This window comes from Microtus pennsylvanicus, chromosome 4 (genome assembly GCF_037038515.1).
Source record: "Microtus pennsylvanicus isolate mMicPen1 chromosome 4, mMicPen1.hap1, whole genome shotgun sequence".
In the NCBI taxonomy this organism is placed as follows: domain Eukaryota; kingdom Metazoa; phylum Chordata; class Mammalia; order Rodentia; family Cricetidae; genus Microtus; species Microtus pennsylvanicus.
The window spans coordinates 107,082,353-107,103,732 of NC_134582.1; the positions used below are offsets into that span (position 1 = coordinate 107,082,353).

At 43.5% G+C, this 21,380-nt stretch overlaps 1 protein-coding gene across 2 annotated transcripts; it reads left to right on the forward strand.

Annotated features, from left to right (window-relative positions):
- The first annotated feature begins 547 nt into the window (after positions 1-547).
- Zscan26 (zinc finger and SCAN domain containing 26) lies at positions 548-13,621 on the forward strand. 2 transcript variants are annotated; one of them, XM_075970079.1, is made up of 6 exons: positions 548-694; positions 5,411-5,485; positions 5,582-5,641; positions 6,431-6,748; positions 6,999-7,116; positions 9,197-13,621. In XM_075970079.1, exons 2-6 carry the CDS (start codon positions 5,471-5,473, stop codon positions 10,093-10,095), a joined length of 1,410 nt encoding a protein of 469 aa, XP_075826194.1. In that variant the 5' UTR covers positions 548-694; positions 5,411-5,470; the 3' UTR covers positions 10,096-13,621. The 2 variants fall into 2 exon arrangements, with proteins under 2 accessions (XP_075826194.1, XP_075826195.1); XM_075970080.1 differs by lacking the exons at positions 5,582-5,641; positions 6,431-6,748.
- The last annotated feature ends 7,759 nt before the right edge of the window (positions 13,622-21,380 follow it).

The following is a 21,380-nucleotide window of genomic DNA, read 5'->3' on the forward strand; positions in this document are numbered from 1 at the left end:
GACACTTTAGGAAGGACTCCGCACTTAAACAAAATGGTTTGTCTGTTCTGAGTTAGTCTACACACAAGCCATCTTAATACTGTGCTTGTTCTGAGTTAACTTTACATCCCATTGGCCTAGGGGACTGCAGAGCTCGTATCTGACACCACGGGACATTAGTCAGACTAAGCATTGTTGGGTGCCTAGGTTCAGAGGTCAAACAGATAGCAGTCTTTGGAATTCAGTCGTGAAAACGTGGGGAACAAAGAATAAGCTTGAACACTAATAATTAACTTTGTTTGCTTCGCTAGAAAACTTCTGGTTGAGATGGGGTCTTAAGGTGGCTTCTTTGGCGTGGTGGTATTCCTCGGTGGCTTGAGTTACAGTACGAGCTTTGTCCTTCCAGTGAGAGAGGACGCTGTGTGTGAAAAGTCCAATGAAATGGCTTGTCTCGTGTAAACGAAGTGTTTCGACTAGACCCAGCCAGGGCACCACCGAGTCGAGTCGTGGTCCTCCCACCGTCCTAGAGTGGAGCCGGAAGCTACTGGGCTGGAACACTGAGGGGCCATGTGACTGACCCTGCGGCCAGGGCGAGAGGACGTAGGGTCGTCGGGTTCGAGCGGGGTCGGAACGGCAGCCTTGGGACTCTGCAGCAGCGCATCTGGCAGAAACACAGAACCGGTCCACGCCTCGGAGCTGGGAGAACCAGAAGCGGGTGCGTGGCGGAAGCTGCCATTCTCGGGCATGGGAGGGGGTGACGCTGAGACTGTTTCGTGCTTATCCAGGAACGCTCTATGTAGCTCAGGCTGACGTCAGACTCCCTAATATCAGCCTCCCGAGTGCTGGGATTACAAACGTGATCCAACACGCCTGGCTTCTGTTGGTTTTATTTTTGTTGTGGTTTTGTTTTGAGAGGGTTTCGTGCCGCCTGTATTGGCCTCACTCCTTTAGCGGAAAATACGTTTGATTTGAGCCAAGCGCCGAGCTCATAGGCTGGCGCTACCACACATGGCTTCTGCTGCATGTTTAAGTAGTTTCCAATGCAAATAAACAGAATATTTGGGTAGATAATCCGAGGAAGATGGATAGACGTAGATGGCTTTAAGAGGCATGCGCGGTGGGGCCTGGGGTAATGGCGCACGCCTTTAATCCCAACATTTGGGAGGCGGAGGCAGATGGATATCTTTGAGTTTGAGGCCAGACTGGTCTACAAGAGCTAGTTCCAGGACAGTCTCCATAGCCACGGAGAATCCCTGTCTCGAAAAACCAAAAACAGAAAAGAAAAGAAAAAAAAGCGAGCAGTGAGAGCACAGAGACGCGAAAGCTGGAGTTTGTTTGTCTTATTTAGGGAATAACAAGGCCACCGGGGTGTTTTGAGAGCAGTGAATGAAATTGTCAGAAAGAATAAGTGTGTAGAAAACGAAAAGGTGGGCGTTTTGTTGTGTGAGGAACTTGGTCTTGGCGTGAAAGATATAATCCGACATGTTTTAAAGCATTTGTAATTGGAAATCCATAATAGGAATAGATGGGAGGATGGGCACAAATGAAGTCAAGAATAATTCAAAGTTGGATGCAATGAAAAACCTACACCTGAGCATGGTGGCTAATTTCTATGGTCTTAGCACTTGGGATACTGAGGCAAGAGGATTGCCATTACTGACTACCGAATGAGACCCTTGGAAGAAAGAGGAAAATTGGCAGGAATTCTGGTGGGAAGTGAAGTCTGACTGTTGTGGTGGTTGTGGTTAGGTAGAGCCCCCAGCATTTGCTTCCGGATCAGATGCACAGAAGCAAGAAAAAAGGGAAAAATAAATTCAAAATTTTGAGTCTGTGGATTAAAAAAAATTGGGGGGGGGGGGACAGAAGCTCTGAAGTTCAGCTTTAAGACCTTGTGTAAATTCTCCAACTCTCCACGTCAAGTTTTCTCTGTAGTATAAGATTAGAAATATTTCTTAGGTTTCTACGGAGATTGAATTAGCAAGTGAAAAGCAGGTGGAGCAACTCTGTTGGCTTGTTTATTATGCTGGGACATGACGTGTGACTGGTCATTAATAAGAAGAAAAGAAATTTAAGGGGTTTTTCATCTAAGAGTGAGATTTATAAGAGCCCAAGAACAAACAAACAAGCCAAAGTATTACAAATGTGAGAAACTGAACGTAATTCATTAAAGCATAAGAGAAGTTTAGACCATATTAAATGTCTTGAGCTTGATCTTAATGGTGATGGCCCATCTTTATACTCAACAGGCACAAGGGAGGTGTGCTTGTTTCCTCCTTAGGAAGATCACAAGTGCAGTGTGGGAAATGGGTTGATGTCAGGAACAGAGCAGTGGTTCTCAACCTTCCTAACGCTGTGATTCTGTAAGACAGTTCCTCATGTTGTGGTAATCCCTGACCATAAAACTATTTCCATTGCTTCTCCACAGCTGTAATTTTGCTATTGTATTGAATTGTAGTGTTAGTATTTTGGAGATAGAAGTTTGCCAAAGGGGTCAAGACCCACAGGTTAAGAATTGCTGCTTTAGAGTATTCCGAGTAAGAGACCATGTCACCAAGAAGCTACAAGAAAGATGTATTTAAGGGATATGAAGCTGTAGAAGCAAAAGAACATGGGACTGCTGGAGAGGTGACTCAACAGTTAGGAGCACTAGCCAATCTTCTGGAAGACCCAGAATCAGATCCCCACACCCACACGGCAGCTCAACTATTGGTAACTCGGGTTTTAAGAGATCTACACCCTCTTCTGGCACTCGTGTGATGCACAGACATACGTGCAGGCAAAGCACCTATACACAATTTTTTACAGGAACTTGATTAATTATATACATACAGTATGAAAAGAGGAAGAGGGAATGGTAAGTTTTCTGTCTTTAATCTCAAGGTAGCTGGACCCTCCCAAAGACGTTAAACTACTATATTGTGTATTGTACAGTTATAATTAATCACATTTATAAATATAATTACTTATCTACTTAATATATTTCATCTAATTAATCACATAATTGATTGATAAAGAGTCACCACTAATTTATGTGTTATGCTTGTGCTAGAGTTTTTACTACCTTTAAAAAGAGATTTGACTTTTAAATTGTCTGTCTCGGTTTGTACCATTGTCCTTGGAAACAAGAAAGGTACTTAGATTTATTGGTGCTAAAGTTGTCAGTATTGTGAGCCACCCAGCAAGGATTCAAGAAGCCTTGGTGGTACCCTCTGCAAAAGTAGGCTGCTCTCTTCACCACAGCTCTTCAGTCCCTTTATCAGTTATTTAAAGAAATAGGACCATTTTTTATATTAGTTTTGGTTAGTAGATGTCTAGAAAGAGATTTATTTTTAAAAATTTGAAAGTAGAAGGGGACTGTTTGGGAACAGGATCACGGGAGTGGGGTGGCAATTGAGATACATGTGTATGACATGCCATAATGAAATCCATTGTGCATAGTTAATAAGTGCTAATTTTAAAAAGAATAGGGAAAAAGGTCAAAGATTTATTGCAAGGATTGCCTCATGATTATGGCAGCTATCAAGTCCCAGTATCTTCAGGGGAATTAAGCTAGAAACAAAACAGCAAATGATTTCATTCTAGTGCAAGCCAGAGACGTGGGAACTACAGAAGTTGATTATGTAGTTCAGGTCTGAAGACAAGAGACTGAAGTCTCATCCAGAGCTGAAAGCAGAGTATCTGAGTTCAAAAGCTGCTAGAGAGGAAGCCTTACTTTACATGGGAGAGAGGATCAGTCTTTCTCTTCTCATACCTTCAGCTGACCGGGCAAGGCCAGTGCATTATGAAGGACAATCTGTTTTACTCAGTCTGCAATCTATTCAAATACCCAAAATAGGGCTGGAGAGATGGCTCAGTGGTTAAGAGCCTTGCCTGCTCTTCCAAAGATCCTGAGTTCAATTCCCAGCAACCACATGGTGGCTCACAACCATCTGTAATGAGGTCTGGTGCCCTCTTCTGGGCTGCAGACATACACACAGACAGAATATTGTATGCATAATAAATAAATAAATAAATATTAAAAAATGTATCCAAAATAATGTTTGACCAAATGTCTTCACACTGTTTCTCCCAGAATTAACTACCACAATACCAAACTACATTTTTCTCGCTATAGTCATCACTTTCTTGGACTTTTTCAAACATCTACTAACAGGACATGGTGATGCAAGCCCCGCACATTCTTGTTACTTGAAAGGTTGAAATAGAATTTTTTCAGTGCAGGCATATGCGTCTACGCAGAGTAACATAGCATGACCACATCACAAAAAACAAAAGAATGCACTTGGTAGCTTTTAAATTTAATTATTTTTTAACTTGTATTTATTTATTTATCTTAAAAAAACAAACTTTTTCATTAAATATACCAATCCAAGTTCCCATTCCTTCCATATATCCCTCACCCCACCCTCCATCCACTCCTCAGAGAGGGTAAGGCACATTGCTTTGGAGAAGGTCCAAGGCCCTCCCTACTGTATCTAGGCTGAGCAAGGTATCCATCCAAGAGAATGGGTTCCCACAAAGCCAGTACATGCAGTAGTGATAAATTCTGGTGCCACTGCCAGTGGACCTTATTTATTAATGCAGGATCCCATTATGTAGCCTGGGATGGCCTCAAAACATGCAAGCCTACTGCCTCAGCTTCTGGAATGTTGGGATGTAGGCCTGAAGTACCAACTCTGGTTTTAGATGTTTGATGTTTTGTTTTTAATGCACCAATTCATATTTCCTTTAGTCATGTCTCCTTAGCCTAGAACAGTAACCTCCCAGCATCTGCTTTATGTTTTGGGGAAATTGGATCCATGCCTGTTGTAGATGGACCAGAGTTCTGGATTTCTCAGAAAGTTTCCTCAGCAAGTTTATGATAAATAATGTTTATTAAAAGTGTTCCATTGGTGATAGGGTAGTTGGTGTTGGAATCTTTACTATGGATGCTGCTAAGTTTGATTATTTGGTTATAGTTGCAGCTGCCAGATACCTTTATTTCCCTTCATTAATACAGTGTTGTAGGTGATGCTGAGAACATTCTGTTCTTCCTTCTTTTGCCCCAGTGGTTTTAGCATTCATTTGTGGTTTTTAACTGAATTGTTTAATTTTGAGAGTTTAAAAATGATGATTTTTTTTTTTTAAAGCCAGGCCTTGGTGGCACACATCTTTAATCCTAGCACTTGGGAGGCAGACACAGGCAGATTACTGTGAGTTTGAGGCTAGTCAGAGGAATTCAAGGACAGGCTCCAAAGCTATACTGAGAACCATGTCTCAAAAAAACAAACAAAACAAAAACCGGTGATTTTTCAGATCACTATTGCTAGGTTATGTGGTATCCTATAAAGTTTCCTCACTTTGCTTATTTTGAAGAAAACAATCCTAAGGAAAGATTATTTTGCTGTTCTTACTACTAGCATTGCTGTTTCTGTGACTCTTGTGTCTTTAGGAGTGTCCCTGAGGATACCGTCAAAGAAAGTTCTCCAGAACAAAGTGCCTGCAGCACAGGATGGCACTGGCCTTGGTGAGTGTGTGTTCATGTGCATTCTTATTTTGAAAAAGTTCTTTGAGTTTTCAACGTGTTCTGATCATATTCTGTTCCACACATACCTCTTCCCAGATCCACCCTAGCAAGCGTGCATACTCTTTGGCTCCCCTGAGTCTGAAGGAGGAGCTGCAGGTAATGAGGGGATCACTGCTGTTCATGGAATCAGGTGTGACCTTGGGGGTCCTAGCAGACTAAATTTAGTGACTTGCCACTCAGCCCAGTGAGAGAAGTGAGTGGTAGTGAGATAACAGGATTTATTACTTAGCATGTCCATACTGGGAGGAACCAGGAAGACAGCGCCCTAAGCCCCGTCTTAGGGCCCTGACAAAAGCCTCAGGATTAAATGGGAAAAGGACAAAATCTGAGAGGAAGAGGGACAAATAGCATACATAGTCCTTGTCAGTCTGTCTTGGACAAATTGATCAGCCATTTTTTCATGCTGGTTCTGTAAGGTCCTGAAAACTCCAGCGGAGTCACTACTGCTGAGGCAGCCAGTACTGGTGCCCGGGGATCCCATCTCATGGGTGATCTGTCTGCAAAGTTCTTGGTCTCTTAGTGATATTAGCCAGAAAGGGGGACTAGAAGCTGTGCATTGAAGTTTAGGACTTTAATCCCAGCACTCAGTGGCAGGTAAATCGCTGTGAGGCCAGCCTGATTTACATACCAAATTCCAGGCCAGCCAGAGTTACCTAGTAAGATCCTGTAGAAGAAAGAAGAGTGGGGGTATTATCAAGACTAAGTAGATTAGGGACGATGGAGCTTTGTTTGCCAGTTGTCAGAGAGACACTGCTTAAATGATTAGGATATATATGCAGAGCTAAGTAGAAATCTGACTCCAAGTATAGGTAGCAAAAGAGATGATAGTTGCAGATCCAAGTCTGTGCTTTAAGCCACTGTTAAAACTACTGTGCTTGGGAACAGGGATTCAAAGTTCAAGGAAACAGAAAAGGCCTTGGGCAGGAGCCGTTGAGCAAACAGTTCAGGCAACTGCGCTATGAGGAAAGCACTGGACCTCGAGAGGTTTTACGCCGACTCAGGGAGCTCTGCAGACAGTGGCTGCAGCCTGAGACCCGCAGCAAGGAGCAGATCCTGGAGCTGCTGGTGCTGGAGCAGTTCCTGACCATCCTGCCAAGCGATCTGCTGGTCCAGGTGCTCGAGCACCACCCAGAGACTGGGGAGGACCTGGTGGGAATACTGGAAGATTTGCAGCGGGACCGTGGAGAAGCATTACAACAGAAGGTAAGGGGTACAGGTGTCCTTTTGCAGGAAAGTAAGTGAGCCCCCAGGTCAAATAGGTGGACATGAACACAGCAGTGGGGGGGGTCACTGCTCACTGCTGGTCAGTTTCGGCCTCATCTCTCCCTTGCCATCCCATGGTGTGAGGAGGCCCTTCATTCCTCTGCCTCTTAAAGTTTCTCTTTGTTCTCTTTTCTAACACTGAGGTGGCTTTTTGTAAACCAGCTTTCTAATTATCTGTACTTATCTCTAGGACCCAACCCAAGGAAACAGACAGACTGTGCTGGTTGGAGGGCCAGCCCTTCACAAAGAAGCACAGGAGCAGCTGGTCCTACCTGAGCATGAGCTGCAAAAGCCCGAGGAAGAGAAGGGTAAGAACTAAATGGCATCCTTTTACATTCGAGTTATGGTAGGCCTTGTAGTGCCCTCTGCCTTGGCACTCTTAGCTTTTTGTGTTTTGATTTTATCAGATATGTTGTGGTATAATTTATATATACAATCCACACTGTAGCCTCGCTAGTCAGTGAGTTTTTTGTATATACAATAAACTTAGTCAATACCACAGTCAAGATTTAAAAGACCAACCACTCCATAAACAATTTGAATAAACAGCACACCAAGGAGAAGTGGATCTGGACCCCCACCTACCTTCTCTTCTTACCCGAGACAATGGATCTCAGGATCTCAGGCACAAGTTTCCTCATGCATTTTCTTATCTCCTTCAAATGACTATAAATGCAAGTAATGAGGGCAGTTAGTTGGTCTGGGTTTGTTTGTTGGTTTTGTTGTTGGGTTTTGTTTTGTTTTTTGGTTCTCCTTTGCAACTGTTCTATTGCTAATAATTTTCTTTCTAGTCTGATACAGCCCTTATTTCTCTCCCCCATTTAGTGTCGTGTGTGTGTGTGTGTAGACAGTCTTCCTCTGTAACCCTGGTTGATCTCAACTGCAATTATGTAGACTAGGCTGGTCTTGAAATCTCCATAGTGTCTTCTTGATAGTTCCATTTAGTGGCCCTCTGTTCTTTTCTGTTGTTTAAATATAAATATATTGTTTTCTCTTCCTGAAAAGCTTTAGTGAACTGGGTACTTATATTTTTTCATATATGAAAACTGGCCATGTTGAGAAGAAGAGCAGCAAACCCCCAAGTTCAATAGCAAGTTGTCCCTGCCTCCCACACACAGGCACTTCTGTCACGCCCCATTTCATTTCCCATTTCCTCCTAGGTCCTCTCTCCTGGGTCTCTCCTGCCTCGTTCATTTTGTTCCCCACTTCTCCCTTTATCCTCTGAATCTGGGTCAGTGCCCCACATGTGCTGTCATGTTACATTATATTGTAGTTTCTAGCTTCTCTTCTCTTTCCAGAGTTAAAGGGCAGGTTTGTACGGTGCCCTACCTTTGAGTAACCAGTATCTACTAGTGTTTGGGTGTTCTTGTTTCTATAGCTGACTTTCTGTGCTCTTCCCTTACATGTGTAAGTTAAGAAGCCTCTGTTCCTCTCTTGGAGGGAATACTTCATGTTTCAACACATGATATTTTTGCGAATTCATTATTCTCAAGGTCTTGTGGCCCCAGTGCTGTTGATTTACTGATAAGGACTCACACTGCTTTTCTAAGGTTACATTCTGCTCAATGATCAGTTGTCGCTATGCCAACAGATTTTCATTTTTCAATGTACCATCCCTTTTTAATGTGATTGTCCTCGGGTGACTTAGTTTTATGGTTTTATGCTTTTTGTTCCCCATGTAACAAATCATGATCAAGTATGTGCATTCATGCTTAGTTGCTTCTATATCTGTGATTTATATCACATAATAAAATTTAGAACATTTCACCTCCCACCACGACCCTTGTTCCCCCAAGCCAATCATAGTTAACAATTTCTTGGCTGTCGAGCTGGATTTGCTGGCACATGAATACATGAATGTGATCTCAGGACTTGAGAGGTTGAGGGAGGAGGCTTTGTGTTAGGCCAGGTTGTTCTGCTTATTAAACCTTTTCTCAAGGAAAACCAAAAATCAAAACCACGGATTCTTGTGAATCGTTCCATAAATATATTTTAAATAATCATAAGCAAAGGTTTTGTTCGTTTGTTTGTTTGTTGTGGTTTTTGTTGTTGTTTACTTTGTGGGGACTGAAGAGATGGCTCAGCTGTTAAGAGCACTGACTGCTCTAATAGAGAACCTCGGTTTCAGTTCCTAGCAACCACACTGCCGCTCACAAAATTCTGTAGCTCCAGTTCCAGGAAACCAGACACCCCCTTATGGTCATCATGGGCACTACATGCATGTGGAGCACATGTACGCAAAACATTCATTCATACATATAAAATGTTTTGTTTTCTTTTAAATTTGTACAAATGGCTTGATTTAAATATTTCTTCCTATTTGCAGATATCTTTTCCTGAGCACCAAAAATGAAATAAGTAGTGATGTATATATATTTAATGTTCTAGGTAAGCAACTATGGAATGAGAATGGGCAGCTCATTGTAGTGGCAGACTCTTTTGGAAGAATACAATCATGTTACACAACATCTGAACACATCCAGGCTCTCTGTATGGACTTAAGCTTGGAAAAGCAACAAGCCACGCCCCAGGAGAAAACTAGCAGCCAATGGTTGGAAACTGAGGAGGGACTAGCCCAGCCCTCGGACCTGACTGAACATGAAAGGGCACATGCAGAAGAGTCCTATGAATCTACAGTGTATCAGAGTTCTGTTCCTACTGAACAGCCGGAAGACCTCTCTAGAGAGAAAGGTCACCCCTGCCATGTGTGTGGGAAAATCTTTCAAAGGAGTTCACACCTCGTCCGACATCAGAAAATCCATCTTGGTGAGAAGCCTTTCAAGTGCAAAGAGTGTGGAAAAGTCTTTAGCCAGAATGCAGGTCTTTTGGAGCATCTCAGAATCCATACTGGAGAAAAACCCTATCTGTGTATCTATTGTGGAAAGAACTTTAGGCGAAGCTCTCATCTTAATCGACACCAAAAAATTCATGGTCAGGAGGAGCCCTGTCAGTGCAAGGACTGTGGGAAAACCTTTAGTAAGGCCCTACTCCTCAGCCACCATCAGAAAGTCCATGGTCGCTTCAAAAGACATCATTGTAATGAGTGTGGGAAAGCCTTCAGTTTGACTTCGGACCTTATTCGACATCACAGGATTCACACTGGAGAAAAACCTTTCAAATGTAAAGTGTGTCAGAAAGCCTTCCGTCTAAACTCACACCTCGATCAGCATGTCAGAATCCACAATGAAGAAAAACCCTACCAGTGTAATGAATGCAAAGAAGCCTTTAGGCAGAAGTCGGGTCTCTTTCAGCATCAGAGACATCACCACAAAAAGAAAGCAGCTTAATGAGGTTCTCCGTCTGCGATAACAGAATGTCACATCGACAAGCAAACAATGCTTTGTAAAGTCAGCATGGCATCGATTCTTGGAGGCTAAATTGGAAGCCATTTGCCTCCATTGCTTATTTCTTCTTTGTTTTTCTTAAAGCCATAATTAATTAGACTATACTAATTTTACTTTAGATTATAGGATCAGAGTTAAGAGTTCTTCACTACAGGATGTCACAGAGCTTTTAATGTGATAAGTACACGATTATCTCTAATAGTCTTGTGTATGAATGAAATCTTTTAAATCAGCAAATCAAGTGCCTACAGATTTATACAGAATGGGAGCAAGCTGATATTTTTGCAAGTACTATAGCAACAGGCTCCTGTAAAATAAAACTAATGAGGTTCGGGGAGATGGCTTGGTGACTGAGCCAGTTGCTATGCAAGTGTAAGGACAGTGCTTTGGGTCTCCAGCATTCCTGTAGAAGTCAAATGGGTATACGGCCCACCTGTGCGCCCACCCCTCAGGAGGCGGGAATCGGATCTTTAGAGCAAGCTGACTGCCTGTCCTAGCTAGATCAACAAACTCTGGATTCAGGTGGAAGGATTTGGTGACCAGTTGGTAGAATGATCAAGGCAGACTCCCAGTGTTAATCTTAAGTGCACATGTATACCCACACCTGTAAACACTCATACATGTGTGCAGGGGCTGGAGTGATGACTCAGCAGTTAACACACCGCTCTTGCAGAGAATCCATCCATCTTCAGTTCCTAGCACTAGACAGCAGTTGACAGCACCTGTAACTCCAGTTCCTGGGATTTGATGCCCTCTTAGGGATGCTCTTGTACACAGTCCACAGAAGCTCACGCAGGTACACACATACACAAATTAGAAAATCGTCAAAAACACTAAGCCCAAAATAAATGTAATAATGCTTATATGTACACATTCTCGAAAGTCTAACATGGGTTAGCTAAACCTTCCTACTGGTTTACCCACACGGTCCTTATCTCCACTTTACCAATGAACCATCAATGAATGCAACTTCAGAAAGCAAAGAGAATTTTTTTTTTCTGTTTAACTGTGGAGCCTACCCCTCATGGATTAGCTCATGTTATTTTACATTTCCTACCTGTTTTAACCACAGTATCAAATTAAGCTATAAATCAGAGTTTTCTTTAAACTATGCAAGAGACTGTGAGTCATTTAAATGACCTGTGTTGAATTAATCTAAGCAGCAGCTTTCTTACGTGGCAACTCCAGTGCCATTAGCATAACTGCTTGAAGAACACTTTAATGAATGTCCCTTGGGGAAACGACTTTTTCCCTTTAATACCAATGATGCAAATTTTAAATGATATTTATTTTTGAAATAATTTTGACCGTTAAAATAAAATCCGGTTGGAGAGATGGTCATTATGTGATATTGATGCTGGTGATATAGAATAAGCTTGGGGAGTCTTCCCCGACACGTTGCCAGGGTGTTGAACATTGCTTTGGGAATAGCACAGGGTATAGTTCTCCCAGAAAAGGCTTCTCAAGTTATGTCACTCTGGGATGATAAGTGGACCTTTGTAGCCATTACAACTTGGTTTCACTACACTTGGTTTACAGATATGTTCCTTGTCCAATAGAAAAGGCTGGGGTCAGGCAAAGATGATTCATACTTTGACTCCAGTCTGAATCTCTGGCCTTTTGGCTCCATCATCACAGCCCATGCCGTGAGCTTTTAAGGCCATAAGACTGCCGACGTTGCACCCATCACATGCCAGGTGTGGACAAGGAGGGTAAAGAGGTTCTGCCTGGCTCCGTAAGCCCTTGTTGAGCAGCTTTCCCCAAATTTTCTTAGCATATGTGTCTTAGGCCAAAACTTTGACAAAGGAAGTAGGAGAGGGTCATGTTTTGTGCAGAGCTAAAAACGTGGCTAAAAGGATGGAAGGAAGATGTCACAGTCGCACCTAGCAATAGTCCTTGGCCTGTTCCCTCCTACTCAGAGCAAGCCGACTAGAAGCAACTTACCATCTTCTATAGGGATACCAGATGTGTAAGAGATAGGTGTGGCATTTTGAAACACTGAAAACCTTCATGCAAAGTCAGTTCTGTTGCTTATAAGCTAAAACTATTTTTTCTTCTGCCTTTAGAGACAAAATTAATTTGATATTATGGGTTCTTTTCCCAAATAATTTGAGGACTATACTAAGATCAATACCTAAACAGTTCCATGTTAAAATTTAAAACTGATTTATTTCAGTTTAGTAAGGAATCATTTAGATAGGATTATCTTGTTCTGATGGAGAACTTTTAAATTGGAAACCCTGTATACTCAGAATTACTTAGTTATTTGGTCTAAGCTTTGGATAGTATCCTGCCTTTAATATCCAAATAGAGTGTAATAGAAGATGGGGTGTCTCCTCCCTCTCAGTTCTCCCATTTGTAGAAGGTAAATGCAGTTATATGATTTGCCACTACAGAATGAATATGGGCAAATAGGAGAGGGGTAAGTAACTGGTTGTCATATCTTTATAAATTTATAATTTGCTTATCTTCTGCCTCAGCTCACTCCCCCCCACTCCTAGTCCCGAGATTAAAGGTTTGTGCCATCATGCCCACCACTTAGGTTTGTGATAGAAGTTTGTATTATATTTTCCTAGTAATTTTTAAAAATAATATCTTTTCTAAATTATGTGCCATGGGGTGAGGATGGGCAGGGGTGTCCATGTAGGCCAGAGTTGTTAGATCTCCCTGGGAGCTAGAGTTGAAAGCAGTGAACTGCCCAGTGTGGGTGCTGGGAATTGAACTCTGGTCTTCTAGAAGAGCAGTATGTTCTGCTAAGTTATCTCTCCAACCCCATTATAATAGTAATATAATACAACCAAAAAACAACCTTGAAGTTGGTACTGTGTTGCATAGGATACTGAAGCAGGGGACCACAGGTTCAAATCCAGCCTTAGCTACGACTTTTTATAAGACCCAATCTCAAAACACAAGCGCTAAAGATACATCTCAGTGGTAGAGCATTTGTATAGCATGTGCATGGGTCTGGGTTACGTCCCCAGCACCACCATGTTTTACTCATGTCCATACAAAAACCTGCATGTAGGTATCACACTTGTGCTATTCCTAACCCTCAGAAGACAGCTAGCTATCCTTCCTCAAATAGAAGCTGTTTTAGAACATGCTTTATATTTCTACTGTTGAACATTCTTTTCCATGTTGATTAATCATTTGCTGCTGGTTGTGTGAAAGTGATAATCTTTTTCTGGCTTTTCTGTTAACATTTTCTTTTACTCCTAAACAGCATGGCCCTTAAAAGTTAGAGAACTCTCAAATTTTTAAATGTACATTACTTTTTGTCAGTTTGTGTGTGTCATATTTACCCAACAGATATATTTAAAACAATGTAAAAAACATAATTTAAATATTGATAATATAAAGAGAATACTTTCGTATGGAAATAGTGATATTGACAGTACTTTAACAGTCTGTAAAGAGTTATATAATGTTTCAGAGTAATTTTTGAATAAAGTTCAAGCTTTAAAAAGAATTTAAAGATTTTGAATGGTGTTTCCTATAGCGTTACTTAGAATACAGCCTAAGCCTACATTAGTGAGGATACACTGTAGCCTTTACAATGGAATACCATTGTTAACTAAGCTTAAGCCTGGGGGAGGCTCAGTTGGAAAAATGCTTATGACGCAAGCATTTGAACCTGAGTTCAGACTGCCGGAACCTATGTAAAACGGTGAAGATAGTAGCACATAGCTTTAATACCCTTGGGGGCATGGGGATCCCTGGAGCTTGCTGGTCCGTCGGTGACGCTGCATCAGTGAGCTCCACAATCAGTGAGAGACCTTGTCTAAAAAACGAGAAGAGTAGCAGAGCATCTGGTATCCACCTCTGGCCTCCACACCCACATGCACGAGTGCATGCTCGTGAGCTAGCGTACAGAACACTTTTTAAAAGCTGGAAAAACATTCCATGCTATCTTAGCAGAAAAAAAAAACTGAAGTGCAAAATTCCATTGTGATTTCCATAAGTGCTTCGAGCACTAATATACTCTCGGAACAAAACGTTTCAAGGGGTGTCCTGAGAATTTATAAAACTCAGGGAGGCTGTGGAAATGGGGCCCTGAGTAACAGCGCTTGCCGCCAAGTCTGACAACCTGAGTTCAATCCCTAGGGCCTTTATAGCAAAACGAGAACCAACTCCAGGTTGTCCTCTGACCCAGTTTGAACAGACACAACGGAAATAAATGTAAATATGGTGATTCTTGAATTCACACTACCTGGGTTTTTGTCACACATATAAAATCTGTGTACTTCCTCACGTTGCGGCTTTGTGCCTTTTTACTCTTCTGGCTCTCCGCACAAGGCCGGGTAAAGGTAACTCGGCTTTGTCTTTTCAGATGCTAGTTGTCTAGGGAAGAAGCTATTTTTCTCTCGAGGTGCTGGGGACTGAACCCAGTAAGTATGCCAAGCAAGAGCTCGCCCTTAGGTACATCCCACGGCTTTTTGGTTGAAATGATTGATATAAATGTACGCCTGATTGAGCGATTCGCAACCACCAGGAGAAGCCGGTGCCGAGCAGGAAAACCTCGACCTGGCTCCACCGGAGCACCAGAGACTGGGGCCTCGCTCCTGAAGTGCACAGCGGCAGCCGGAAGTTGCCTCTGAGCTCCAGCTCCGTCTACAGGAAGTGCTCCATGGTGCCCCGCTCTGTCTGCAGGAAGTGCCCCTGTCCCTCATCCCGTTGGACCCCGCCGAACTGCACCATTGCGGGCTCGGACTAACAGCAGGCACAGCCAGACTGTGGCGCTCTGGCCTTCTGACTCCGGTAGCATCCTTTCAGGAGCTCGGCACATCCTCCTTGCACACGTCCCCTAAAGTTTTAAGCAGCAAATACACACTTAACTGCAGTGCGCAAGCGCTGGCTCAGAGTCTTAGCATAGATTGGGCGCGCTAGAGCCCTGGCTAGTGCACCTCAGGTACATCTGTTACATACGTCAAGAAGTCCATCAATCAGTCTGTGTTGGGTACCAGGTACGTGCTGCGTTTGAAGACACGCAGAGGTCTGCTTGGGGCAGGGATGGCTGTGCATTGATCTGTAATAACAGCTGGACAGCGAAGTGCACACTCGTCCCGGAGTGCTGCCACCTGTGTGGCTGTCTTCTCCATTCGTAGACTATGCACGAAAGACTATGCACATACAGAGTACAGAGTAGGCCACATGCCCGTGGGAAATTGAAAAGATAGCCCAGTACAAAGTGGGCAGGAAAATGTCAGCCTGCAGTGACTGCGGAGTTGAGAAAACTGATTTTCTTGTAGGTAGTAACTAACTTCTTGTATTCCAAGATTAACTTTACACCTGGAAAATAATTAGGCGTTTAAAATGATGGGTGGTAAACTGGAAGTAAAACGCAGGTAAGATCCCATTCTGGGAGTCTGAAATTAGTTCAAGAAGTGTTTGAAACTCGGCGGTGGTGGTGGTGCTGGTGAAGGTGCGGCTGGTGGTGGTGCTGCTGGTGGTGGTGCTGGTGGTGGCGGTACTGGTGGTGGTAATTTTCAACATCCAGTTTAAAAGCTCCAGCTTATTTTGCCCACGCTTCTGACCCACTGGCTGGAAGCTAGGGTTTTTACTACCCCTTCCAGAGCTCACAGAACCCAGGAGACATTCTTACTGGTGTGCTTAAAGTACATTGCGAAGAATACAGATGAAGCAGAAAGTGTACTTGTGTTTCCCAGGATAAGATTAAGGGGTGTGGTGCTCCCATGCTCTCTGAAGGCCTCAACCTCCAACTGCTTGGAAGCTCCACAAAACCTGCCATTTTGGGTTTTGATGGAGACTTTACTATATAGGCCTGATTAATTAAATAATTGCTTAGTGGCCATCGATTTAAGGCACAGCTTATCCCACCCAAAGAATTTTAGGAGTTGCGTGCAAGCAAACAGTACTCCACACTAACACAGGAAGCATGTTGAATTACGATCAAAATTGCACTTTAGGAAATATTAGTGATGGGAAGTCAGAAGTAAGAAACAAAATTATTGTAATCGTGCATGGAAATGGTAACTAAAGGAACAGGGGAAAAGGAATAGCTGCAAGAGGCATTTTGTAGAAATAATAGCTGAACTCAATGGTTATCTGGGACCTGATGTTAAGTCTAAATGCATGGAAAGTGCTGACCTCAATAAATGGAGAACTAGATAATGAACGCTCCTGTGAGCGGGCTCTGGTTTCCTTTCAACGTGGGATTAAATAATGGTGCAAGACAGGAATGAGGCTGGAGGTATCCTGCTAGCCCTGGAAGGTGGGGGTCTGGAGTCAAAGGCAAGGTGGAGCCAGTAAGGGATCTCCATGTCCTTGAAACAGATATGTTGAATTGAGATCACAAAAGGAGAAAATGAGATGAGGGAAAATAAAGAAATTGCTGTGTGTTTGCTGTTTCAGGTCTGCTGTGGTTCTATTTTTAAAAAATAATAAAACCCTAGTAATGTAAACAGTTTCTTGGGGTTCTACGGGTTGACTTCCCAGCTCTACTGCTTGGAGTTACTCATGTAACTGTATTAGCTAATAAATGATCTAGGCCCTAGGCCTGCCTAGGCTTTAGCTTAGGAGCACTGGTTCCAAGAGACCTCTACGAGACTAGCTCATGTTTCCTCACAGTATGGTTGTCTTATGGCAGTATCTTAAGAGCTACAGGGCACTTCCTTTTACTGTGCCGTGTCTGTCATGCTGTTTATCAAAGCCGGTCGTAGGCACACACAGATCTGAGACAAGAATTATGGGAGGCATATATGACCAGATCTCGCTACAGAAGGCATTTGGTGATTGGGAGCTTTGGAAGAATACTACCATACCTGTACATAAAGTGAAATATTCAATGCATGTCAATAAATGATCTTTGAACTATACTGTGTTTCTGCCAAGATAGCTTCTCCAAGTGTCAAATTATCCATCCTCTCTAGCTTAAGTATAACACATTCAAGCATTCTTACTGTGTATTTGTTTTGGAGGTTCGGTTTTCAGTTTCACTGAGCCAGAGTCTCTATATTTAGCCCAGGTTAACCTTGAGCTTGCTAAGTAGTACACACTAGCTCCTGCGCCTGCACGCTGGGATTTCAGGCCTGCACCACCAGGCCTGGACAGTCATCCTTATAGTTAGTCTTTCTCTCCTCGTGGTGTATCCCTTCCCTCTAGGCTCCGCTCCCTTAATGTTCAGGATATGATTTTGATGCATAGAACCCTATGTGTATAGCATAGTAGAGACAAAAATAAAAGTATGTTTCATGGGGCTTTGAAACTCTTTTGGCTTTAATTTTCTGTTCAATTCTTCTACTGTAGATGTTTGTTTAGCCATACATTCCTGAAGCATAGACTTCAGCCAAATGAACCTTACTGCAGCTTCTGAGTTCAACATATATGAAGCTTTGCCAGGTTCCACCCCTGAGATGAAGACAGTCTTGTGACAGTGAAGGAGGAAAAGACCAGCTGGTAGGAGCCAGGCAACTCATAGGCGGGCAGGAGCCACACTCAGGAGCTTTACCGCCTGAGATTTCGGCAGTTCTGCTACCAGGAGGCTTCTGGGCCCCGGGAAGCTGTAACCCAGCTTCGGGAACTTTGCCATCAGTGGCTGAGGCCAGACACCGGCAGCAAGGAGCAGATTCTGGAGCTGCTGGTGCTGGAGCAGTTCCTGACCATCCTGCCCAAAGAGCTCCGAGGCTGGGTACAAAGGATCATCTACAGAGTGGTAACGAGGCAGCGACATTGCTGGAGAATCTAGCCCCGGAACACGGAGACACAGGGCAGCAGGTGGGAAGATGAGGAATGTTCTAGGGTGGGAGAGACAGGGTGAGGAGTGTGTGTTCGCTAGCGTGTCACCTTTTATTCTGAAATAATCCAGTTAGAGAAGGACTGCAAAAACCGTGTAGAGCGCTCGGATCCTTTTCGGACAGATTTGGCTGTTGGTAGCACTAGTTCCGGGATATAGCCCACCTGCCCCGTCCATATTCTTGTGCAAGCCAAATTCATTGTCTTTTGCACAGGCATGCACATTTATCCAGACTCTTTTTCCCCTAACCAGCTGATAATTAATTATAAATATGTCTCTTTACCACCAACTACTTCAGCATGTATTTATGAAGATAGGGAAATGCTTTCGCAGTCTGAATAAGGTCATCAGATTGTTCCCTTTGGCTGCCTATCTACCCCAGGGGCAGCGCATTCGCTTGCCCATCTTCTCACAGGTACATAGGGTGGTTTTGCCTTAGTCATGGGGTCATGGGAGTGCTTGCCCAGATTTCTTCTCTAGAGAATTATCATTTTTCCCCTTGTGTAATTGGTGGAAGGCATCTTGAGAGCGTACAGACCCTAGTCCTGATGCCATGTTTGCTGTGTTTCTGGGGCACAGGTCCTTTGTCTGTCTTGCCGGCCTTGACTGCTCAGTCCCCAGATACGGAGGAGAGCCTGTCTGAGTGAGTCTGCAGTGCTAATTTGCTGAATGAATGTGTGTCAGTCTTCTTGAACCTTCTTTAGAGGGGTAAATGGAGCTCGTTCTGTGTTACCCAGCAAGAGTCTCTGCTTCCCACCAGAATACTTATTCAAGGAGAATCTTTTGTCTCCAGGCGGCTTTCTAGCCTAGTGGCGACAGAGTATCAAGGCGCCTCTTTGGAGTATCAGAGCCTTCAGTTCCTCCAGCCTGGGGACACGCCCATGACATGTGACCCTCTACAGCTGCCCCAAGAAGTGAGTGGTGAGTGCTAGATGGTGGGTTTGGTGCAGACACCAGAGGAGGCCACCAATAGACACATGGTTTTCTCAGAAGAGAGCTGACTGTCTCTAGCCTCAAGGTCTTCTTTCTTGTTTTTGTATACAAAGTAATTACAGTATCATCTCATAGCACTCGCATGGGCGCGCATGTGTGTGTGTGTTTATAATATTTAGGGGCTGGAGAAATGGCTTTGGTAAATATGCTTGCCCCTCAGCCTGACAACCTAAGTCGGATCCCCAGGACCCACACGGTGGAAGGAGAGACTCTTGTAAGTTGTCTTCTGACGTCAATGTGCATGCCGAAATGCATGTGTATAAACACACACACACACACACACACAAATAAATAAATAAATAAATAAACGGTTTAAAAACAGAAAATATTTGAGACCTACTTATTAAATTTTGAGTATGAAATTAGTCACAGTGATACAGTGACAACTCTGACATATGCCTGTAGTTCCAACTCTTCAGGAGACTGAGGCAAGATTGCTCAAGCTCAGATTTCTTGTGTGTGTGTGTGTGTGTGTGTGCTGTTATTGTTTTGGTTGGGGATGTTTTTGGGTTTTCTTTGTCTGTTTGTTTTGTTTTGATTTGAGTCTGGGTCTCAGTATATATGGCTGACTTGGAACTCACTAGGTAGACCAGAATGGACTTGAACTAGACCACCAGCCTCCACCTCCCAAGGGCTGGGGTTAAAGTCCTGTACCCCCATATATGTGTATATTTGTGTGCTCACAGGAGCCATGGCACAAGTCTGAAGATAAAAAGACGACTTGCTGGATTCAGTTTTCTCCTTCCACTCTGTGAGTTCTGGGAATCAAATCCAGGTCCACGGGCTTAGCAGCAAGTGCCTTAACCTACTCCTTTTTGTCTTTTTTATGCTTTCTTGGGACTTGAACCCAGGGTTTTATATGTGCTAAACGAGCACTCTACCAACAGAGCTATATCACCTCCCTTTTTGTGTTGTGGGGAGGCAGGGTCTCATGTAGCCCAGGCCAGCCTCAAACTCACTGTACAGTCAAGAATGACCTTGAACTCTTCCTCCTCTGTGCCCACCTCCCAAGCTGGGTTTATGGACATATACCACCAAGACTAACCAGAGCCCAGGACTTCAAGACCAGCCCGGGGAACATAGCGGGACATTGCCTTGATATATTAATCATAATATAAGATACTCAGGCATACAATTTATGATTCATGTTAGCTACCACAGTATTCATTAAATTTTCATTATTTGACACTTTTTATAAATACAAGTTTATATCTTGTATTTAAAGCTGTGGCTTTTGTTCGTTCCCATATCAAAGCAAGTTTTTAAAATGATACAAAATTGCAAACTGTTAGAATTGTACCACATTGTTTATCTTGCCTGTATGGTGGGGGGAGGTGTTTGTGCACATGCTATATAGCAAGTGTGCATAGGGTAAAGGATAAGTTGTGGGGATCAATTCCGTCCTTCTACCATGCGGATCCTGAGGATCAAACTCAGGTCCCAAGGCTTGGTGACTTTAGCCACTTTAACCACTGAACCATCTCACCAGTTCCGAATTATAACATCTTTTTATTTAATACCTTCAATTAATAGGAAAACCAAAATTTAGTTTAAATGATTTGCCCAAGACCAACAGATTCAGAGCTACTTCTAAAATGTAAGGCTCCTGACCTTTGGCCCTTGTCTACCACATGTCTGGTTTATAGCAAAAGCACAGGTCTTGTGTGAGGATTCACCTTAGCAAGCTCTGTTATCTGAATGCAGCCTGCACCAGCAGCTTCTTCCTTCTCTTTTCCTCCACAGTGACATACTTCCTCCAACAAGGCCACACCTCCAGATAATGCCACTCCCTGTGGGCTTATGAGGGCCAATAACATTCAGACTACCACACTAGTATAGCACAAAGTCAGAACAAGGAAACTCCACCATTGCTGCAATGCCACTATGCTTTTCGCCTTGTCTGTCAGGACTGGTCAGGTGTGTCAGGCCTGTCATCAGGCCAGGCCACCACCACCACCCACGTGTTCAGTCTAGTCAGTGGCTGTGCCAATACAGCACAGTGTAACTTTATCCTGGTGTATGCCATTAGGTGGGCTGAGAGGTCTCCTGACTGTATATAAAGTCTTCCTACACTTACAACAGGTGGACCTTTTCCATTGTCTGTTTGTCCACTGGCCAGTTCTGTCCCATCTGGAGCTCTGATAGGTGTGTGAAGTCTGCATGGAGTTGCTAAAGGGAGTTTGTATCTTCAGATGTCTCTTGCTTGACAGCCAGCTCATTTGGTTGCCCGTAGTCTCCACATTTTGAACTTTGGGAAGCTGGAGGATATAGCTCCATGCTACAGGGTCTGTATGGAATCAAGGTTCAGTCCCCAGTACAACCTTGGGAAGCTGGGGGATACAGCTCCATGCTACAGGGTCTGTATGGAATCAAGGTTCAGTCCCCAGTACAACCTTGGGAAGCTGGGGGATACAGCTCCATGCTACAGGGTCTGTATGGAATCAAGGTTCAGTCCCCAGCACAAGTGTGGGGGAAACTTTGG